At 40.3% G+C, this 24,590-nt stretch overlaps 1 protein-coding gene across 13 annotated transcripts in view; it reads right to left on the bottom strand.

The window, feature by feature from the left end:
• Positions 1–24,590, bottom strand: part of LIN52 (lin-52 DREAM MuvB core complex component) — a 135,366-nt gene that overhangs the window by 15,800 nt on the left and 94,976 nt on the right. For 7 of the 13 annotated variants that reach the window (XR_010405263.1, XM_064571339.1, XM_064571338.1 and 4 more), the window contains one exon: positions 1,651–3,678. The exons of 4 other annotated variants lie outside the window; for them this stretch is intronic. Coding sequence is in view for 4 of the 9 variants with exons in the window: in XM_054513801.2 (XP_054369776.1) it covers positions 3,623–3,678 (56 nt within the window). In the remaining 5 variants the exon portion in view is untranslated. Of the gene's footprint in view, positions 1–1,650; positions 3,720–4,119; positions 7,121–24,590 lie in introns of those variants that run through there. 2 more of the 13 variants (XR_010405264.1, XM_064571342.1) reach the window with 2 other exon arrangements.

Genomic DNA, 24,590 nt, shown 5'->3' with positions numbered 1-24,590 from the left:
TTCCATGGCCCAGAAGATAGAGGAGCTACAGTTAGCTAGCGGACCACAAACAAGCAGCACTTCCCAAGTGTCCATTTAAAAAATATGATAAATGGGTCACCAAAAGATACAGAAAAATTAACAATGGCATCTTGCTATTAATAGCCTGTGAACTTTTAGTGCCCTGACAATGGAAGGAAGGCCGAGCAAATCAGCAGAGGCCAAAGCAAGAATCTGAGAGACTGAAGTGAGCAAGAAGCAACAAGACTGCTGGTGAGAGAAGACTTGACAAGAATTTGCAAACATGCCTCCAAAGCCCCCATGCTATTTCTCTTAGCCAACAGTTGCTTCCGCAAGGAAGGCATTCAGAATGGCAAAGGGAAAGGCAAGAGAAACCTGTGGGCAAATAATACGTAATTATTTATCGGAAGAATAATCTCTCAAGATTTAGAGCAGCGCAGTCATGACTGTCCCTGCTGAGGCAGCCGGCCTGCCGTGCTTTTCCAGGTCACAGAGATCTACTGCCCACCCAGTTGTTTTCTTGGAAATCAATGATGAGCCAATGATGCCAAGCAATTTGCTTTCCTCACATGGAATGTTTCTCTGAAAGGGCATGATGCTCTGCTCGAGGGCAGGTAAACTATCAACGGGGGGACAGTGATAGTACAAATACTTGCTCTTCTCTAGTTCTTGAGCAGAGGCGAAAAGGAAGTCACACTAAGGATTTTATTTATTTATTTTTAAAGATTTAATTTATTTATTTGACAGAGAGAGACACAGCGAGAGAGGGAACACAAGCAGCGGGAGTGGGAGAGGAAGAAGCAGGCTTCCCACGGAGCAGGGAGCCTGATGCGGGGCTCGATCGACCTGAGCCGAAGGCAGACGCTTAACGACTGAGCCACCCAGGCGCCCCACACTAAGGATTTTGGTAGGTGGCAGAGAAACATTTGTTTTCAATCCATCATATTTAACTGGAAGTCTGCAAGCAGGTATGGACCCTTCCAGCTCAAAGAAGACACAGAAGAGTAACTAGATGTGTAGGAGAGAGCTGTAACCTTGAGGAGCTTACAACTCCAGCCGAGAAAAGACTGAGGGGGACAGTGGGACAAGAAGAGATGCACTTGGAACACTTAAATATAAGGCGGAGTTGGTAAGAATAGTAAGGATGGGATACGTAAATGTTGTAGTAATGCAGGGAGAAAGATTGTTTCCAGCTGGTTCACCAAGGGTTTGTAGGAAGGGTAGGTTTGATATGTGCAAAAGAGACTTTCTAGGAACTCAATGGCATGAGCAAAGGCACTCAAGTGAGGAAATGGGAATTGTTCAGATTAACTGGAACAGAGGCTTCACATATTGGAGAGGAGGGGTGATTAGGATTACATGCAGAGAGTTTTAAATGCCAGGATAAGAGACCCAGACTTTATTACTAGACACAAGGAGGTATTAAAGGTTTTTAAGTAATACTTTAGGGAGTTGAGCAGTAATGAGCTTGGATGGCCGGTAGAACAGACTGGAAGCTGGGAGACCAAGTAGTAGATGGTCATAAAGCCTCACACCACCCACCATGATATTAAGGGGAAAACAGCAGGTTATTTATCATTATAGTTGTACTTTCTGATGAATGCTTTAAATATGCAACTTGGCCCTTTGAGGAAAAGAAAAACTCTCCTATAAAAGGGACATATTTATTATGACAACACAAAAACCATCATATACAAAGCACAGTCCTCTAACACACTGAAGTACACACACATTACACATCCATTTATATTATCAATATAAAAATACATCATTAACATTTCTAAGGATGACAAATACGAAACCAATAAATATCGCAGTTCTAAAACATCTACTTACATTAAGTGCTGGTGAATAAGATGACAATAAAAGAAAGGCCAAAGCAGACCGGAAAACCAACTACATAGCCTTGGGTTACAGACCTGAGTTGGTTTTGGGGAGGCACCTTCATATTCTCCATGTATTTCTCAATTTCCCCAAACACTTAAAAGTGCCTGATGTCATCAACTCTCAAAAACAGAGTAAAGGAAAAATCTGACGTTATGGCATTCTTTTTTTGCCCTCTCTTCCCCTCCCACTCCAACCGTATTTAGAGAAAAAGGAATGTCAATAATAAGCTTAACTTAAAATCTATGCCTCTCCAGCCTAAATTTCTATATCGCATCCAGGCAGAATCTTTTCTTTCTCACTTACCCATCCTTTGTGACTTGTGTTCAACTTTTCCCCTTATCAATATGTAAAATTGCATGGATGGCAAAAATGAGAGAAAAACCCAACATTAATTCTAGCATGGGAAACAAGGCACAAATGTCAGAAATGGTTAATAGACCAGCTATTAAACTGAATAGGGCTGCACCCTCGCACAGACACTCAAGACCAATAGTTTAACCACAACTTTCTTTGTATCCAAATACCATCAGACAACTGCCACGTGGATGTTCTTTGCATGAAGGTTAGGAAGTGTCATGGCCTCAGGTACTTCTCAAAACATTACAGAGGCTGGGGGCTGGCTTACGAGACAAAATATGGAGAACATGTGTAATCAATTTTACGCATGGGTTAGGTTTTCAGGTTTTAACACAGGGACAGCTAACTGGCAAAGAGCTCCATAAGAATTGTCTTTAAGTCAGGAAATTCTTTTTTTCCTCGTGCACACTCGTGTGCTTTGGTGAAAATATCTGCTATGTGCTATGAGACGGGACAAGGGGGGCAAAACACTGCCACCATTCCACAGCACATTCCTTTCAGGTCAATTAGAGTTTCTCGTTTTTAATCAAATGGGAACTCCTGTAAACAATCTCCTTCTCCTACCTTTTAGGCCATACTGACTTTCTTGTGTGGATCTGTAACAGATTACTGGAACTCAAAAGTCCTTTCTTTCATCTTTAACTTGGTCTTGAGGTCTAGAATCCAATGTAACCTTGCATGATGGGCCTTTCACTAGCTAATCCCAGGAGGGATCCCCTTTTCCTGGAATCAGAACTGATGGTGGGGAATGAAAGGCACTGGGGAATGGGACTATTGTGAAAGGTACAGAATTTTTAAAGCAGGTGTATATTTCAAGAAGATTCTGGCTTCTCCAGCTGGGGATTCTTGGAACCCAATGTATACTGGAGAGTTCACAGGTCAGGCTGCCTGGTCTGTTTCAGAATCTAATTGGTCTCTGGTCTCCTCGCACCATAAATACTTCCTAAGGTATCACGTACAAGTCAAAAGAACCCGTCCAATCAACGTGCCACAACTGACTTTGCCATCACCGAATCAAACCAACTGTAAGATTCTGGGACTCCTGAATCACTTTCTGAAATGAGAGAGTAGGACTTTGACCTTTAAGAATGATGTGCCCTCTGGGGTTACCCATATCCAAGGCTGAGATGGTCAAAGTCCGGAAGCTGACTGAATAACTGCACTGATCCTTCTGTAGAGAATCGATAGAGCAGATTCCTCTCTTGCCGCCGAAGGTCCTCAGAGGTGCAGAGTGCCAGGAGCAGGGGAGAGGGTCAGTCCTAGAGGTGCACCCTCCGGCCTCTCACCAGGAAGCAGAGAGTTGCACATTGCCAGAGCTGCACTGGGAGGGGAGCACGGTTCCAGTCCCCCAGGACATCCTGTCCACAAGCAGCTGCTGCTACTTCTTGGGTTTCTCCAGAATGTTGAGAAATTTCCCCCGTGTCATCTCTCTGGCTGGAATCACAGCAAATGGAAGATCAATGAAAACCCACAATCTGCAAAAGAGATCTCAGGAAAATATAATTTAATAATGCAAACTGATTTAAATTGTAAAAACAAGTTACTACCAGAACAGATTTAATCACCACTAACCTCCAAAAAGAGGGAAAAACAAACCACCACTGACAACGAACACTGTACAAAGCTGTTCTGAAGCTGGCAATTGCTATAAGGCATAGGCCAACTGGGGAAGACTATCATTCCCCCCCCCCCTTAAAAAAATCCCCAGGGAATTCCCCCCAAACCCCTCTCTCTCAAGAACATAACCTAATACTCATGTTCACTATGTCAGGGGGTTTGCTCTTGGAGACTATAATCCAACCAAGATTAGAGTCTTCTCTGGGTTGTTGGTCTCTGGACATTTATAATCTCAAATCAAAATTAGAGATCATTTACCCCATCTCTCAGCAGTGGAAGTCCCTGGATGCTGTAATATAACACGGTTTATATTCCCTCAGTGCAGTTCATCTGTGGATGGTGTAATAAAGTAGGGTTTATAGAGCTTTGGTCTTCTCTCTCTTGGCATTGTCAGTCCTTAGATGTTTAATATAGCCAGGCAAGGTTTATGTGTCTTTCTCTGACTTTCAGCACCATCAATCTTTGAATGCTGTAGTTACAAGAGGGTTTATACAGCTACTTTCCTACATATGAGGCTCCAAAATGAAAGTAAAACATTTCTCAATTACAGGGGCCACTCTAGAAGCCCGCGGTTTTAGCTCCGTCAAGCAAGTCCTCAGAAAATGGGTGAATTATAACACCCCCTTCATCCTCTTCACAAAATCATCTTTCCGGATCTCTTAAATAGATTTAACAGTGCTCAAAGTTTCCAATGGTTGGTGGTGGAGGCCAGAAGTCTCAAGGCACCTGCAGAACGAGAAGGACCTGTGCCCTAGCCTCCTTGCAGCCTGACTCAAGTCCAGAGATGGCGTGAGATGAGTGGGCTCCACTCTCCCTCCCTAGCAGTTCCTGGTTTATTTGTACAACAGAGAACTATAACAATACAAACTCTGTAACCACCGGAAAGCTTCTGGTACCTGCAGTCCATGTACTCCTCATCTCTCACAAATTCTGGAGCTCCAACAAAGGGAAAGGACATCCCATTAACTAGGAATAGAAGCTCCAGTGCTAAGTGCTGCCTCATGTGCCCACAACCCCCACCCCCCCGGGGTTAAATCAAACTGACCATTCCCTTCCTTGGTGGATCTGCACCAAACCCTACACAGACAAAGTTCCAGTAAGACGTGCAATTATTTGTTTATATAAATGTCTTCCTGCCCTAAAGGGTAAGGACTGAGGGTAGAGACTGTTTCATCATTCTTTCTATCATCAGCACTAGATGTAGTATCTGCTACATAAATGTTGGCTGGATGAATGATAATATACAAAAGAAGTATTCCAAGCAGGAACACAATAATGTTTATTGCCTTCCTTTCCAGAGACAAACAGTAAGACGTGTTAATGGCCCTAGTTAATGGCCTTCATTCTCTACATTCTGGGTTTTTTTTTTTTTTCTTTCTTTCTTTCTAAATTTACCTTGCTTGTTTGGCAAGAAAAAGAATTTCCTTTGATGAAAGTAATGCCAGACTAATGGAGAGACAGAGGTAGGACTAACTACCCTAGAGGAAATCCAAACAGGTATCGTCTCACCCATGCGAGGTGGCATGGGCTTTTAGATAACACAGGGTCTGAACTCAGTTTACGTTCCAGCTCTAGCACTTAGCGGTGGGGTGACACCTCGGGCTGGGTAAGATCTCTGAGCCTGTTTATCTGCAAAATGAGTAGCACATTAATGCCACCTGCCCTGCTTTTCTCTTGGCTATTCAGCAATGAACGTGCTTGGTGGAGTGGTACCATTAACACACCACCTTTCAAAGGAGGGTAAGTAGCTTCTCCTGCACTCGGTATTTCCTGAGCGAATGAATGAACGAACTGTGATAAGAAGGGAGGCTAGCAACCTCAAAAATCCCATTCCTTGGAAGCTTTCCCCTCAGCCTTATCCTACAGGTGACCTATACTTTTGGCCAGAATGGGTCTCATCATTTATTTCTACTGGATGGGCTTCCTGCCTCCTCTCCGGTGCCTATTAAGGAGTTTTACACAGTATCAAACGATCCCGCAGCATGGCTAGAAGCAAGTACTTTGGAAACCAGATGTGGGTAATCCAAAACTCTGCTGGGTAGAACAGAGACTTGCTCCAAAACTCCTGGGCCTGGAGCACTGTATTGATCTTACTAATTATTTCTGCCTGCTTCCCTTCACATCCCCCGATTCTTTACTGTTTTTTCCCCCAAATGGGAGAATGACCAATATTTTAAGGCATAAAATTTAAAAAGACCCAATCTAGTCAAGGGATCAAAAGGATTTAAAAGGCAAAATAAACAGTTCTTCCAAAGTCTCTCAGTGGCAAGCTCTCCTTGAATTTAACCAATCCTTTTTAACAACCCTTTCCCCACTCAATCATTCCTCCCCCTTCAACCTAATCTGAGCACACAGAGCTGCAGAAAACCACCGTAAAAGTAGAAGTAATTCAAAGACCTCATCTTCTACGTGGGAGGGGAGAAAGTTTTCCTACTCGCCAGTCCCATATAGGAGATATACGAATTCATGACAGAGTGCTCCCTAAAAGAGGGCTGTGCCCTATAAATCACATCCTAAGCACCAACCCCTCCTTGTGCGCTGAGAAACTGCTGTGGGTCAGGGGCAGCTTTGGACCTCGAGCCCTCCTGTTCGCCTGTTATCAGAGATGTTAACATCTCTGATTAATTCACATACCCCTTATTTGATTCCTCATTTCTTTATCCTTGCCTTCCTGCTTTGCTGCAGCATGAAGATTCTTACCGACCTGCGACAGTACTTGCCGCCTGCTAGCTGCACCCCCCTAAACCTAGTGAAATTGTTTAGTGATGCCAACCGCGCTTTTAATTTGCAAGACATCAGACACAGAGGTAATTTATACCAACATCTGTTCATTTTTGACTTCTGAAACAAACTCGCACATGCTGCTACAAAATCCCATTAGGAGTAGGGAGACAGCCTTCTGCTACTATTCTGTATTCCTCTTACACACACATGCACACACACACACACGAGTGCGCGCGCCCACACGCACACACATACACACCTCTTCCGGAAGGGTTTTATATGTAAATGTATTTTATGAAAAAACTCCCACCAAGGATTTCAAATCTCTCCAGGGAAGAGCCTGGCTTGCTTACAGAGGAGAGGAAGACATTTCTACTCCCCTGCCTCGTTCCATCCCTTCTTCTTCCCACTAGTTACAGCTTGGTACAATTCTTGCATTAATGGCCCTGGTAAGATTACATGCTCCCCGCTTGACACTTCCAGTTCCTCTCTTCTCTCCTGGTTCTTTTTTTCCACCGTGTGTTAGAAGACAATCCTAGAGACGATAAGATTGCTAGAGTCAATATAATCTCTTAACTGTTTTCTAATTCTGGATTAATCCTCTAGGATTGCAAGATTCAACAGGAAGGCAACGCTGCTCCCACATTCTAATAATTATGCCAAGAGGGATCCACTGGTCATTAGCCACCACAGTATCTGCGTGCAGAAGAGAAGCAGGGCCTCCATGTCAAGTCATGATGTACAGGCCTCCTATGTAGTGCAGACCGTGAACAGAGTAAGTCACAATACATACTGTCACCGTAGGGTGAACGTGTGAATTGCTGCCGAGAATGTGGGACAGGAGGCACTTGTACACATTTAAAGACAGCAAATGGATAAACTACAATCAACTTCCAGGTTTATGCGGTTTCTATTACCCCCTGCATCGTCTCCCTAGGGCTGTCAGGTTCACGGCAGCTGTAAATACCTGGATCGACTTAGAGAGGTCAGGGCTGAAGGGAGGACTCCGTCCTGCTTGCTCTGAAGGTGGTGTGTGGTTTAATACAATCTCTTCTTTAGATTCTCCAATTCCTCCATCTACAGTTAGCCTTGTCTCTGGTTCCCTTTCCACAATGACTATCCCCAAACTGCCTTCTCTGCAGTAAATTTTCTTGGTGGCTGGTTGAAAAAGATTCAGTGGTACAGATTGATTTCTCACCAGTGAGGGGATGAGGGATTACCAGAGGCACCCTGGTTAACGAGATTGGGTGCAGAATCTCTCACGAGACCAACCCTCTCTGCCAGGGCTTTGCACCTTTTGCCCATGACATATGGGTTTCATTATAGAAAGATTTTCCAGATTATAACTTTGAGGCAATTGCCTGATAAAATTCTGCTCGGCTTTAATGTAGAGAACAATGTAAAGATTAAGTAACTTTTTAATGAAATGGGAGAAACTCATAATGTTTGGTTTTCAATTCCAATGCAAACTACTTTAAATATTTCTGTGCCTCAACATAATTAAAAACACTAGCGAGATGGAGAAAAGTTACAACAGGCTGTCTTTAGGAGACTCTAATATGAATGGCAGGAAACAAAGGAAACAGCATAACCCTGTGAAAAGAGCAGGGCTCTGAGTGTCAGACAGGCTTGGAGGGTTGCACCCCAGCTCCTACACAGGCCCTGGACTACTGCAGGCAAGTCACCCAAGACATCCTTCCGAGCTTTGGTTTCCTCTTTTTTTTTTCTTTTTAAATAAAACTCACTTAAAAATAAATAAATAAATCTCACTTTTATATTATTATTATTTTTTTAAGTAAGATCTATGCCCAACGTGGGGCTCAAACTCACAACCCTGAGATCAGGAGTTGCGTGCTCAACTGACTGAGCCAGCCGGGCACCCCTTGGTTCCCTCATTTGTTCAAGGTGGAATTAATATAAAAGTCACGTAGGCATTTAGTAAATGCTAGCTACTGTAGAACTATCTTTTTCTCTCTTTCATTTCAAACAAGTTTATTTAAGCAAAGAGACACTTGATGGGAAAACTATGTAGGATTCATTTCTTTTAGAGCAATTTATTTCTACTTAAAGACAAAATGCCCTACGTGTAACAGCTACGTACAAAAAAGTTATACAATTGTCCTTGGTTTTACAATGATAAATGAAAAACATTAAAATTCTCCAAATGAACAAGGTATGCAAGGATTTTTTCTTGTTTTTTTGTTAAACAGTGAGAGCAAAATAACTGGAATACGAGATAAGAGCTGAATGAGCATGCCACTAATGGGAAAAGGGGATACTTTCACTGAACCAGTATTTTATCCCATTGCATATCCATTTGATGTCGATCAGAACAGAGAATCGGTCGTTTCATTTTTAAAAAAGGCCATATGCTTGTGTATATACACCAGTTTCTTTATGTACAATGAAGGAATGAGGAAGGGAAAAATGAAAGAAGAGAGAAATCCATACTGCACCGGTCAGGACTAGTGGAACCAAACTGCAGTTTTCTGAGAATGGGTCCATGCTCTGCGGGAACTGAGTTTTGGAGTAAACTGCAGGTTCCCTTTGTGGTAGACACTTCCTGTCTGCTGCTGGAACACATTAACTATCTTCACACTCTATTTCCAATTGTGCAGGTGTATCTCTTTCGTGACTTGGCTGCCTATCAAACTGGTATCTGAACTGCCTCCTTGACAAACCCTGTCGTGCACAGGAGGCCTTCATTAGCTGACTAAGTGCCTTAAATCGCACCACAGACCTATCCTGCCCTGCCAGCTTCAGGTTAATATGACTATTGTTCTTAGTCTTGACCTCTTCCTTCCTTGCGTTTTTCGCTGGCCAAGGGGAGCCCTGGAGCTCCTTAGCTGCCACTTCATGAAAGAGGTACCAGGTCCGCACCGAGACTGCACACGGGCAGTCCGGGGAGTGGCAAAAGGAGATCAAACAATTTATTTTCTAAAAGATCTCAAATGTAAAACAAAAGGAAACAGGAATGACTTGCATCTGTGTGACACGTCTAATCTGGAGAATCACACCTGCCGGAGTAATGTTGGGTCTTAGTTAGAGGCAGCCACCTCCCTTAACCCTACCAGCAGCTTCTTCTAGCAAAGAGGAACACCTAAAATCCTAGTTTAGTTTAAATCAGTACGCTAAGAAGCTATTTATTGAGTTAGCTTCATTGAAAGATAGTTTCACAGAAATGATGCCATTTGTTATAATTATGGTTTCGACGCTTTTAAAGATTACTTTTTTGGTCCTTGAAACGTTGAATGCATTCTAATAACTATGACAAGAGGGATCTCCTAGTCATCACAGTGTGCTAAGCAGGAGAGAAGCATGAAGGGGGAGGATGAATAGTTAAGTTAGTCACACGAAGGGGCGCCTGGGTGGCTCAGTTGTTAAGCGTCTGCCTTCAGCTCGGGTCATGATCCCAGGGTCCTGGGATCGAGCCCCGCATCGGGCTCCCTGCTCCGCGGGAAGCCTGCTTCTCCCTCTCCCACTCCCGCTGCTTGTGTTCCCTCTCTCGCTGTATCTCTCTCTGTCAAATAAATAAAATCTTTAAAAAAAAAAAAAAGTCACACGAAGTGCCGACTACGTACTAGATATTAGGGAAGATTCAAATAAATGAGAAGTGGCCTCTGAGATGGAGCTAGTTGTTCACAGGTTATTTTGGTGCGTTAGAGGAGAACAAAAGGAAACCAATGTGATTTATAATTCCGAGTTCTCTCTCACAGGAACGTGGAAGTTTTTTGGTCGCTCTGGCAGAGAGCTGGGGTTCAGCAGAGCAGCTCCAGGGCAGCCTGCCAGACTGGGATTCTTCCACATGCTCCAGTTCAGACCGCCGCACAAAACGTACCAGCAAGTGAGCGATAATTCAAGTCAAGGACTAAGCACTTACTTTTTCATGCCTCTAATGCAAGAGCAGCTGGTGCTGGGGCCATTGTCAAGAACAGAAGGTGCTATGAACTGAGTAGGGTGTCATGGATGAGGAGGGGTCTCTAAGAGCCTCATTTAGACACTTGGTGGCCCTCAGAAGGTGGTGTAGTTGTAATAAGGTCTTCTGATCATTCTCAAAGAACTCATGAGAGAGTTCACGAGTAAGAGTCTTTAGTAGAAATCTTACTTTTCTCTAAAATATATAGAAGTAGCATTTGAAGGTAAGCAAATAGCTTTGAGGCTTTTGCCTAACGTTCTTTGGGCATAAACATTTCAAAACGGAGACTGAAATATGTATCTGAGGAAAGAACAGTCTGGATGCTACATCTGTGACCAAACTATCACTGACTATGAAAATCTTCATCCTGAGAGTTCTTAAAAAGCCTTTTTTTTGGTGCACGCTTTCCAGATTCTCTTTCTATTGGGTGTCTTGTCTCTCTAACAGGACTTTTTCTTCCAAAAGGGTGGGGTGGCTAAGAACAATGTTCCCTTCAGGGAATTTAGAGAAGGATAATTTTGTATCAAACATTCCCCCCCCCAATTCACAATAAGGCCCATTTTTATTTTTTTTCTTCTTTTTTTTTAAATCTCTCTTTTTTTTTAAGATTTTATTTATTTATTTGAGAGAGAGAGAATGAGAGAAAGAGCACATGAGAGGGGGAAGGGTAAGAGGGAGAAGCAGACTCCCTGCCGAGCAGGGAGCCCGATGCGGGACTCGATCCAGGGACTCCAGGATCATGACCTGAGCCAAAAGCAGTCGTTTAACCAACTGAGCCACCCAGGCGCCCCATAAGGCCCATTTTTAAGGAATGTTTTATCTAAGATGTAATATAAGAAAGAAAAGCCAAGACTCAATGTACAGGTAAACAAATTTGGACAGTTCCAATATGGAAAATAATTTTAATGGCTTTTCATGACAAAAAAGAAAAAAAAAAAGGACAAATATCCAGCCAACAGATTTATTCTCAGAATATAAAACATCAAGCAAGAACATAAAATATGGGAAGTGTCAGCCATGATGCCTGAAGATTGAAAGCAGAAGAATCTTAATTGTCAGGCATTTGAAAAATGTTGTATTCAGGTGAAAGCTTGTGTCCCTCCATCAACTCTCCTTGCCCTGCCTTCTTTTAAGAGCAAAACAAGACTAGTTTTCAAATATTCAGTCTTTATCATCCCTCTCCCTAATAAAAAACCAAACCAAAACAACAACAAAAACCCCAAAGATGTATCTTCAGGAATGAGAGCTATCAAGTTCTTATTTGTATTTTGTATCCTTTTCATAGGGCTTCAGAGGCCCACTTCATCGTTTTGCTTGGTTCCCCTTGCAAGAGTAAACTCAACTGAATGAAAGGCAATGAGATTAAAGCAATGGATGAATACTCTTGGGGTGAGAACTTTTACTAAACACTTAGAAATTTGTGCAGAACATTCATGCTTCAGGGCATGAGTAGTAATACATCGTGGTGAAACATTTATTATGACCAAGGGCTAGTAACTTCGCACAGTCTTAATTTCTTCATCTATAAAGTGAGTAAAGCAATAAATCTATCATGTAAGGTTAAGAAAACAATAACTAGTCAAACTGACTTGATCAGTACACAAAATATTTTGCCTCAAGTTAGAGTAATTTATCCATAGGCTATATTCCACTCTCAGGAAAATCAGGCCAAGATCACCGTATAGATAAATTTCAAATGACTTGGACATTAAGACAATTTTCCTGCTTGGAACATCCCCACTTCAAGGTGCTGGCCGTAACTAAAGACTACAGAGGATGAAGGCCCAGTCTTCTTGACCCCCAGGGCAGGGAAAGAGTTACATCTTCACACTGAGAAGCCAATAAAAACCTCTCTTGATTATAATTTAGATAAGAACCATTGGATTGAATAATAATGTCTGAAACTCCCCTAGCTGTTTCACCTTGAGACGTCCATCACTGGGTTAAACATGATGCTAATTGCATTTGGATTGATTAATTTCTCTCACTCCTGTCTATTCGAATAACGCTTAACAAAATAATCATAGCATCCAGAGCCAAATCTTTTCCGTCAAAGGAATGAAGCCATCAGAACAGGCAGAGATGAAAGAAATGAAGATGACCCGTAATTACTGCAACGGTGATATCATTACCATATTATACAAAATGAGTGTGGGGGGGGGAGGGGGAGTGGAGGGAGGAGAGGCTGAGATTATTTATTTTTTTTAATGGAACCCTACAATCTGAGAATACAGATTTGACGTCAAGTGGAACACACAGAAATATAGAACTTTAAAAAAATACAAATCTTGCTCATGAAATTACAAAATCCAACAAACACTGAGGCCCAAGATACATCAAGTGTCTCAGGCTGTGAGCAGGTATTATTCACGCCACTATTTTTTCATTGCAATAACACTTTGTGTATGACTTGGCATAGGGATTTAAGAGGCTGTCTCCATGCCACAGCATTCCTATAGTTACTGGAGAATTTTTCTTTTCTTTTTTTTTTTTAAAGATTTTTTATTTATTTATTTGAGAGAGAGAATGAGAGACAGAGAGCACGAGAGGGGAGAGGGTCAGAGGGAGAAGCAGACCCCCCGCTGAGCAGGGAGCCCGACGTGGGACTCGATCCCAGGACTCCAGGATCATGACCTGAGCCGAAGGCAGTCGCTTAACCAACTGAGCCACCCAGGCGCCCGGAGAATTTTTCTTTAAACCAGAAAATAATATTATTTTATTTTAATATTGTTAGAAGTGGCCTTGTTTGTAAAATTAGCATCTGGGTTTTAGCAACTGCTAAACTAGTTCTAGTTTAAGACACCAAAGAAAATGTCTATGAATCTTCATGCATGGTTCACTGGACAATATATGGACTTAACTCACTGGCAAGGAAGAATATAATAATAGTTTCCTACTTTCTTATTGTTTGAGATGACCTTTTTAATAGATATAAAACCAATGACTGCGTAGGATTTGAACTTTAGGTCTAAAAACTATCACTTATTAGAAGGTGATCGCAAGTAAATTATGTAGCCTCTCTGTGCCTCAGTTCCTTCATCTATAAAACGGGGATCACTACTGACCTGACTGAGTTGTTGCAATACTTAAGAGAATACATTTAAGTGCTCAGTAAGTGCTAATATAAGAAAAAAAAATTTCCCCCTAAGATTAATTTTATGGTTATTTATAGAACCTTGTATAATTTGGTTATTTCATTTACTAAAGTAATTTAAACAGACACTTTAAAGTACCTTTTATATAAATTTTAACAAATATCTGTGAAATAAATAAAAAGGATACTCAGAAAACGCATCATTTTAATAGGTTAGAAATATCTGGGCGATATTTTTGCTATGGTATTTTAAACATAGAACCATTACTAACTCAAAAACAATAAAAAGATATTGAAATAATTTTATTTAGCTTGGACAAGGTCTATTTTTTATATAACAAATATTCCCAAGTAAAATGAGCGTATGTATTCTGAAATTATAATCATTCAGTAATAAATAAATTAAACCATTTACTACATTAACTGGTATTCACCACTTTCTTTGTAAGAGGCAATGCAATACAGGAAAAAGGGTTTGTCTTATCTGGCTTTGGAATTAGGCCTAGATTTGGTCCAAATCCCAGCCCCTATTTCTAAGTTTCAAGGTTTTGAGCAAGTAATTTACTTTTCTGAGCATCAGTTTTCTTATCTGTAAAACAGGCATTATAAAGTAGACTTCGCAGAGTTTATGGAATAAAATAATGTATGAAAATCCTTTATACTGCCTGGCATATAGTAGGGAAGTCAATAAATGACGACATTGATCATCTTTTTCCTTCATGTCTCAGCTCAAATGTCACCTTTTCAGAGAGGCCTTCCCTGACTACCCTATTCAAAGTGAATCCTCTTAGCTTATTCTTTCATATCAACCCATTTACTTCCTTCATAGCACTTACCGAAATCTGCAATTAACTTTGTTTATTTAACTTCATGCTCCATGAAGTTCTGTAGAACTTCCTCCTGTATCCCCATCAATTAGAACAATGCCAGGCACACAGCAGGTGGCCAACTATATATCTACTGAAATAATTTATTCATATATGAGGAAAAAGGAACTCTGCTTCCTTTTCAATTCTTTTTTTAAACGAGATTTTATTTATTTATTTGAGAGCGAGAGAGTAGAGCAAAAGAGAGAGAGCACAAGTAGGGGTGAGGGGCAGAGGGAGAGGGACAAGCAGACTCTCCACTGAGCAGGGAGCCCGATATGGTGCTCCATCCCAGGGCCCTGAGATCATGACCTGAGCTGAAGGCAGACGCTTAACCGACTGAGCCGCCCAGGCACCCTTTCCTTTTCAATTCTTGAAATACTGTGTGCAAGAAATTTTTGTTCTAGTAAAACTACATATGCATTTTACCCTCTGACCCAGCAATCCCACTTCTAGGAAACAATCCTAAAGATACACCAGCAGAAGTATTAAATAGGGTATTCATATTTCCATTCATTTTAGAACTATTTGTAATAACTGAGGATTGGAAACAACCCAAATATCTATCTTTATGGAGGGGACTCCTTTTGCTAGAGTAATTTTCAGCTTTTTATATAAAAGGGAATAAAATTACCTACATATTGTTATGGAGAGCTCTTCAGGACATATTGTTAAGTGAAAAAAAAAGTAAGGTGCAGAAGACTGTACATAGCATGTTACCTTATCTGGAAAATTAGGGAAGGGGGAAAATATATATGCATATTTACTTATATTTTCGAAAGAAACTATGGAAGGATTAGGTTTGCTATTAGTTTTTACTAATAAAAATGGATACCTCAGGGATGGAAATAAGAGGGGGAAGAAACAGAGATTGAAGGTAGACACTTTGAATGTACTTTATTTTATACATTTTTCTTTTCTTTTCTTTTTTAGAGGTGGGGAGGGGCAGAGACATAATCTTAAGCAGGCTCCATACCCAGCATGGAGCACAACATGGGGCCCCCGATCTCATGATCCTAAGATCATGACCTGAGCCAAAATCAAGAGTTGGACTCCCAGGCGCCCCTCATACATTTTTCGTCAAGACACCATATAAATATTTTATATACTGAAAACAAAATTCATTAATTAGAAAAAGGCAATCTCTAAAAATTGAAATAAACAAAACAATTTGAATCCATAAGGTTTGCATAACCAGAGTACAAAAGTTTAAATTATTTTACTTTATTATTTTTTTAAATTTAATTTTATTTTAATTTCAGTACAATTAACGAATTTTAAAAGACATTCTGATTGGGGTGCCTAGGTGGCTTAGTCAGTTAAGCATCTGCCTTAGGCTCAGGTCATGATTCCAGGGTCCTGGGATCGAGTTCTGCACAGGGTTCCCTGCTCAGCAGGGAGTCTGCTTCTCCTTCTCCCTTTGACCCTCCTCCCCGCTTGTGCTCTCTCGCTCGCTGTCTCAAACAAATAAAATCTTAAAAAGAAGACATTCTGATTATACATCCCAAGTACATATCATACGGATATAAAAGCAGCAGAGAGGGTGCCTGGGTGGCTCAGTTGGTTGGGCGACTGCCTTCGGCTCAGGTCATGATCCCGGGGTCCTGGGATCAAGTCCCGCATCGGGCTCCCTGCTCGGCAGGGAGTCTGCTTCTCCCTCTGACCCTCCTCCCTCTCATGCTCTCTGTATCTCATTCTCTCTGTCTCAAATAAATAAATAAAATCTTTAAAAAAAAAAAAAAAGCAGCAGAGAAATCTTAAACTGCATCCAACAGTCTTGTTACACGTAGTTAATTCTTTTGATGCTAGTTTTATGTTTTACTGTGGGTTAAAGCAAATAATTATGTTAATTATTAGGAGACAACTTTTCAGCATTAAAAGAAAAGAAAATACAAAAAATGTATTGATTATAAAATCAAATACATTAAATAAGAACCCTTTAACATCTTTAATTTGAACTGGGCATACTGGTAGTCACATAATTTCCTTTTCTCTTTTCAAAAACCAAACCAAACCAAACCAAAAACTTATTTACCAACACTGTCTATGGGAAAGGCCTAGAAGCAATGACAGCCCAGTAACAGTGAATACCATTAGTGCTTAGATTTCTACTAAAAGGACCAGGGTTCCTTAGAGAAATGAATGAGATTCGAAGTCTGAGGAAGTACCTGAACCATGGCTAACTTGACATGCCAAAAGCAAGCAATTACCAAAAATCACAAGGGTCGTGTCAAATGACACAGGAGGCGGCCTGCAGGGGCATGCACTCACCAGAAGTGGGACAGTTTTGAGTGTCAAAAGAATAATTATAGTAGATTGAAACACATCAAATATAAACATCCACAATATATATATATATTTTTTTAAGACATAGCGAGAGCAGGAACACAAGCAGGGGGAGTGGGAGAGGGAGAAGCAGGCTTCCCGCAGAGCAGGGAGCCCGATGTGGGGCTCAGTCCCAGGACCCTGGGATCATGACCTGAGCCGAAGGCAGACGCTTAACGACTGAGCCACCCAGGCGCCCCACAATAATTTTTAAAAGCCCTCATCACTTCAACTCATTTCATGTTCTGAAAATTGATAAGTAAAAGGAGGGGAAAATCTAGCATTTTCCCTGCCATTCCTATTTGGACTGTATTTCAGGAAAACCAAATAGTTAGTGATTTATCAGAATCACCATCATCATCATCATTACTATAAAAAGGATCAGACTGACACCACCTAAATCCACTGATCTCCATTGAAACTGGAACAAATGGAGGTGATGTGCTTCCTGGTGAAGCTGTAGTAGCAAGCAAACAGTACCACTTACGAGGCATTCTTACCAAAAAGACTGAATCCAAACTCAGTTTCTTCTCTAACTTTATCAGATTCTAGGAAATATGGGGGAAAAGAAGAACATGTGGAACACTACCACCAAGATAAGATCATCAAAATTTAAAATGTGCGGTAGAGGATTGAAAAAAGAAAGCAAAAAAAGAAGAAAAAAAGGAAATAAAATGTGGGAAATCCTGCAGGACAAACAACCCAGTTCTTCAATAATTAAACAGCATGGGGGGAAAAAACTTGGAGGAAGTAGGGGGTGTGGTTATACAGAAGTTTAAGACATTGAGGATTTATATGAACCAAATACAATGTGTTCGGGATCGGGCTGAGATCCTGATTCATACAAACTAATTTTATTTTTTTTTAATTTATTTATTTTAGAGAGAAAGAAAGAGAGAGTGGGCATGTGCCCATGGGGAGGGGTAGAGGGAGATTCTCTGCCCCTCCCCCTGCACTCTCTCTAAAATAAATAAAATCTTGGGTGCCTGGGTGGCTCAGTTGGTTGGGCGACTGTCTTCGGCTCAGGTCATGATCCTGGAGTCCCAGGATCGAGTCCCGCATCGGGCTCCCTGCTCGGCGGGGAGTCTGCTTCTCCCTCTGACCCTCCCCCCTCTCATGTGCTCTCTCTCATTCTCTCTCTCACAAATAAATAAATAAAATCTTTAAAAATAAAATAAAATAAATAAAATCTTTAAAAGACAAAATTTTGAGCCAAATTGGACACAGACTATTAGATGTTATTAAGGAATTATTATTTTATTTTGTTCAGTGTAATAATGGTTTCTTTTTTTTTTTTAAAGATTTTATTTATTTATTCATGAGAGACAGAGAGAGAGAGAGAGAGAAGCAGAGGGAGAAGCAGGCTCCCAAGGAGCAGGGAGCCCGATGTGGGACTCGATCCCAAGACCCTGGGATCATGACCTGAGCCGAAGGCAGACACTTAACCATCTGAGCCACCCAGGTGCCCCATAATGGTTTCTTTTTTTTAAGATTTTATTTATTTGAGAAAGAGAGAGAGCACGCAGAGTGGGGGCGGGGAGTCAGAGAGAGTGGGAGAAGCAGACTCCCCACTGAGCAGGGAGCCTGACCTGGGCTTGACCCCAGGACCCTGGGATCATGACCTGAACCTGAGGGCCGATGCTTAACCGACTGAGCCACTCAGGCACTCCAATGGTGGTGTTTTTTTTTAAAGAAAAAAGCTTTCTCAAAAAAAAAAAAAAAAAAGGAAAAGAAAAAGGCCTTTTCAGTTAGGATTTCCTTTAAAATACTCCAGCCAACAACAGGAACATAACAAACAGCGTGATACAAGGGAGTAGAGATAAAACAAGAATGGCAGAAAGTTGACAATTACTGAAGATAGGGAAGTGGGTCCATCATAGCATTCTCTCTACTTTAGTTAGTATATGCTTGGAAAATCTCCACAATAAAAAGAAAACCTCACAAATGCTTCTCTGGATATACAGCCTTTTCTCATTATCACCACATATCATAATACAATGAAGAGTAAGCCAGGGAACAGAGACCAGGATAATTCATTCTGCAGAGGGCTTGGAAACGGATGGACAGGGAATGCTTTAGAAAGGGGGTGACTTTTCATGTCATGAATGTTTATCTCCATCGTTAAATTCTTTGGATGAGGAACAAATTACACATGACCAAGCAATCAAAAGCAGATTATATATTTTTTAAAGTCTACCAAATCTAATTCAGGTTAAGCCTAATATTAAGGAGCAGCTGCCCTCCAACCTTTCTCTCTCTTAATTATTTAAGAAATCAAACAGACAAATCTAAGAGCACGGTTTTCAATTTATTCATAAAACAGCCATGAGAGATGCTCTCTGGCTCGACATTCTGCTTCTACAAAATTCTCCAGGAGGTGGAGAGAATGAGTCCTTGGTTACTCATTTATCAAATCTTCTCAGAAAAACCTTTAGAGGTCGGGAGCAAGACTAACTTCAAGCTGTCAGTCCAACAGTTAACAAGTTACAAAAAGGAATAGCTTAATCTAAACTTTCACTAGTCCAACGAAATTTCAACTAGTTTGTCCTCATACTGTCAACAACTGTGTATATAAATGATGACCTCACCAATCCTACTTCACTTTGAACACCCTTTTACTTCATAGATGATTTATACAGTGTAAAACAAATTACATGTTCTAGCTGATAATTTGATTTTTAATTGTTTGCACTGTGGTTTCACATACATGTGGTTCATGTTCTCAATCTGACCAGACAATAAATTCACCAACGGAAGAGACCTTTCAAGATGATTTCCCTGATGGACTTAGAAAAAATTTATAATATACAGGAGCTATCCAGTAAGCCTTCATTTAAAAAATCTTTTTCCTGGGGCGCCTGGGTGGCTCAGTCGTTAAGCGTCTGCCTTACAGTCCTGGGATCGAGTCCCACATCGGGCTCCCTGCTCGGTGGGAGGCCTGCTTCTCCCTCTCCCACTCCCCCTGCTTGTGTTCCCTCTCTCGCTGTGTCTCTCTCTGTCAAATAAATAAAATCTTAAAAAAAAAAACTTTTTCCTCTAAAATCATGTAGTAATACAAAGGTACAACAATTACTGCCTTCATTTGACCATGAATTTCTTTTAAAACCACATCACAATCAGGTAAGAATTTGATTGTATGATATGTCTACTTGGGAAGTAATATGGTAGGGGTTATTTTCCTTCTGATTAGAAATAACAGCTAGTTAACCTTCTATTTCTTTTTTTCCCCCAGAATATCTGGCTATGATGTTTCCAAATAATCATATTTACAACATTCATGAATTATTAATTTAAAATAATTAGAACACAAAAATATCCTCAACCAGAAAATTATATTCTACTGTGTATTACTGAACTCCAGAGCTTAACCAATACATAGTTAACATACAGTAAACATGTATTAAATGAAAAAAACTTTTGACAGTACAAGCCATAATTTAGGATCTTAAGAACAATTCATGGGTAGGGGCACCTGGCTGGCTCAGTCGGAAGAGCATAAGACTCTTGATCTCAGGATTGTGAATTCGAGCCCCACCTGGGGTGTAAAGATTACTTAAATAAACAAATCTTAAAAAAAAAAAAAAAATTTATGGGTAATCAATATAATTAAATATAATGGGGGACCCAGATGTCCATTGACAGATGAATGGATAAAGAAGATGTAGTATATATATACAATGGAATATTTTTTTTTTAAAGATTTTATTCATTTATTTGACAGAGAGACACAGCGAGAGAGGGAACACAAGCAGGGGGGAGTGGGAGAGGGAGAAGCAGGCTTCCCGCCGAGCATGGAGTCTATGTGGGGCCCGATCCCAGGACCCTGGGATCATGACCTGAGCCGAAGGCAGACGCTTAACGACTGAGCCACCCAGGTGCCCCTATATACAATGGAATATTACTCAGCCATCAAAAAATGAAATCTTGCCATTTGCAACAACGTAGATGGAATTAGAGGGTATTATGCTAAGAGAAATAAGTCAGTCAGAGAAAGACAATTATCATATGATCTCACTGATATGTGGAATTTAAGAAACAAGGCAGAGGATCATAGGAGAAGAGAGGAAGAAATGAAACAAGACAAAACCAGCGAGGGAGACCAAACTGTAAGAGACTCTTAATCTTAGGAAACAAACTGAAGGTTGCTGGAGGGGAGGGGGGTGGGGGGAAGGAGTGGCTGGGTGATGGACATTGGGGAGGGTATGTGTTGTGGTGAGCACTGGGTGTTATGTAAGACTGATAAATCACAGACCTGTACCCCTGAAACAAATAATATATTCTATGTGAATTAATTGAATTTAAATTAAAAATAAATTAATTTAAAAAATATGATGGGGAATCTGGTTAGATATTATAATGATTAATAATTAAATTTAAAATATCTTTTTCATTAATTTTATTTGCATTCAAACCAATACAGAAGTAAAGTGAAAAGAAGCATTTTTTGTTTTTTAAAGATTTTATTTATTTATTTGACAGAGAGATAGAGAGCACAAGCAGAGGGAGTGGCAGAGGGAGAGGGAGAAGCAGGCTCTGCACTGAGCAGGGAACCCGATGCGGGACTCGATCCCAGGACCCTGAGATCATGACCTGAGCCGAAGGCAGACGCTTAACCATCTGAGCCCCCCAGGCGCCCGAAGGTTAGAGTTCTAAACGAGTTTCATTAAGCAGTCAACAAGTTCTTACTGTGTGCTCACATATACTCTTATAATTGCAGATGATGAGACACCAAAAGAGATCAACCAGTCTTCCTCAGAAAACCCCTCCCAGTTCCTGTGGGCACAAAGTTTGCTCATTAACAGCTTAACTGTGTTCTGTGTAGATACTTGTAGAGAGCTTTGTAATCATGGAGTACTTTTTTCCCCCAAGACCTTAAAAAGACGGCTAGGTGGGAAAATCAGGAACAGGGATCCATTTTAATATACTGGAGGTCTTTCAGATAGCTTAGTTAGAATCTGTATCCTGTATCAGTGGTTCTCAAAGTGTGGTCCCTGGACCAACTACACTAGCATCACCTTGGGAACCTGTCAGACATACAAATTCTTATATCCTCATCCCAGATCTACTGAATCAGAAATTCTAGAGGTTGGGCCCAATAATCTATGTTTTACAAGCCTGTCAGGTGATTCTGATGGATGCTAAAGTATGACTACCACAAATCTACATTATCCAGGCTTTCTGATTTTGTCTCCAGTTCTCTGCAGTTCTAATTCATTACCAAAAGAGAAAGCATGGTTTTATTATATTAAAATTATGATCTGAAAGTTAAAAACTGAAGAGACTATCTTTTAGAAAATATGAGCAACAAAGAGAGAAATTAAAATATTCAGCTAAAGGATTAGAATTTTGTTTTTAAGAAGGCTTCACATCCAACTTGGGGTTTGAACTCACAACCCCCATATCAAGAACTGCATGCTCTACCGAGCCAGCCAGGCACCCCCATGGGATTAGAATTCTTACTAAAACTTTAGCTCTATCTCTGTTGTCACGACTGTGCTTAGTATTAAAGCTACCATACAATCCTTAACCTTGAGAATCTTGACAGAAGACAGACTGGAAAATAAACAATTATCAAACAATGTCATGAAAGCTATATAAGAGAACAGACATGAGCCATACTTAATTCTGCACAAGGTTTGGTTTGGATGGGCAAGAAAAAGCTTTAGAGAAAGGGGTGATGTTGAACTGAGCCTTTAGAAATGTACTATCTAGGAACACCTAGACAAACTAAGGACAGCTCCTTTTTAAAAGCTTTCCACTAGGCCACTGGTATAAAATGCAACTGAATGTTATGAAATAGATCTTAAAACCCCTAAGAACCTGCTTAAAAGCCCTAAGTACCTGCTTAATTCCCAGCACTGTTTGGGACTTCTTGTAGCTACCAAAGTAATATAAAACATAGCCCTACTTTTAAGAAATTAAACCACAAATAATGAATTTAGCCTATCCAAAATTTGGCAGAAACTAAGGCAATTGTAACTATTCTTCATCATATTCTGTTGAGCAAAAAACTGTGACAGTCAAGAACCAAAACACAATTAAGTCAAGTGATCTGTTTCTAAGTCCAGTTTCCTCTCAAGACTGAAGTTTTCACATGATTTACAAAAAATGGAGACATCTACCATGCTTTTATATAAAAAGATTTACTTAAATACTTTTATTTTTTTGTTTGAAAGAAATAGATGCTTTATAAAGTCCAGGCTGGATAATGCTATCTTTTTTTTTTTTTTTTTAAGATTTTATTGATTAACTTGACAGAGAGAGACACAGCGAGAGAGGGAACACAAGCAGGGGGAGTGGGAGAGGGAGAAGCAGGCTTCCCATGGAGCAGGGAGCCCGATGCGGGGCTCGATCCCAGGACCCTGGGATCATGACCTGAGCCGAAGGCAGACGCTTAACGACTGAGCCACCCAGGCGCCCTGGATAATGCTATCTTAATGAACTAAAAATCCTTGGGCTTGTAAGATCAACCTGATCTAATTCCATGAAACAGCCAAATCTTAAATCACAGTTTTTTCCTCTATTACTCATGTTGATTTCAATAAACTAGCATTTCTGTAACCAAACATATCTGACTGAACCTTATGTTTTCAGAAGGTAGAGAGACTTAAAAGCTAGCTCTCATAATTTGCTAAAAGTTTATTTTAATAAAGACTACTTAGTAAGTTGCCAGTAATCTAGCTCTGATTTGATTATGGGGTCCTATTTCTAATAAATAAACCCCCAGATCCAGAACTGAGTCAAAGGCCAGAAGACAATGTGAATAATAAACTTAAATATTCTTACTATTAATCACATTCTCTGAACTGCTTTTTAAAAAAATTATGTTATGTCAGTCACCATATAGTACATTATTAGTTTTGATGCAGTGTTCCATGATTCACTGTTTGCGTATAACACCAGTGCTCCATGCAATACGTGCCCTCCTTAATACCCATCACCGGGCTAACCCATCCTCCCACCACCCCTCCCCTCTAAAACCCTCAGTTTGTTTCTCGGAGTCCATAGTCTCTCATATCTGAACTACTTTCTTAATGACTACCCAAGTTCAGCTTAAGTTACTGGGTACATTCACTTCATTTATACAATCAATGATGTGTTTGAGGTTAATGTCAACACAGAAATTAAATTCTATATGCCAGAAGCTGTTCAGCATTCCAAATCTATAAATTCTTTCAGTTTCACTCTAAGCAAAAACAAAATAAGAATGTATAAGATTAAAAATAACAAAACAGAGGATATGACCTAATGTTGTCATTCAGCTTTTCATGCTCCCAAATAGCCAACCAACTGTAAATGAATTCACAATAAGCCATTCTTCTCCAATCTAGCTCAGGATATGAAATATCAAACTCCAGAGTCCTTTGAAATGGGATCCAACAGAGTGATGAAAGCAAACAGGGCATTTCGCTCAGTTTTAAAGTGACTCCAAAAGACAAAGGAGAGACTACTAAATGCTTGAGTTACCTACTAGTTTAGCAAAGTGTACTTAGATCATTGGATAATATATGTTATACTAAGTTAAAACTATATCCAGGGAATTCTAATACAAATCGTAAGATATAAGCTATGAATACATCCCCACATCAAAAGAAAGTTTAAAATGGTGATGACACAAAACCTTGTACATGAATATTCACAGCAGCATTATCATAATAGCCAAGAACTGAAAATAACCAAATGTTCATCAACTGATGAATAATGTGGTATATCCATATAACAGAATACTATTTGGCAATAAAAAGGAATGAAACCCTTAGACAAAAAGGAGGTTAGTGATTATTTAGGACCAGTTGGGGAGGAG

The sequence above is a fragment of the Mirounga angustirostris genome, unplaced genomic scaffold, assembly GCF_029215605.1.
Source record: "Mirounga angustirostris isolate CCGP_5_RB_7025 unplaced genomic scaffold, mMirAng1.0.hap1 SCAF_9, whole genome shotgun sequence".
Taxonomy (NCBI): domain Eukaryota; kingdom Metazoa; phylum Chordata; class Mammalia; order Carnivora; family Phocidae; genus Mirounga; species Mirounga angustirostris.
This window is presented reverse-complemented; position numbering and strand designations above follow the sequence as displayed.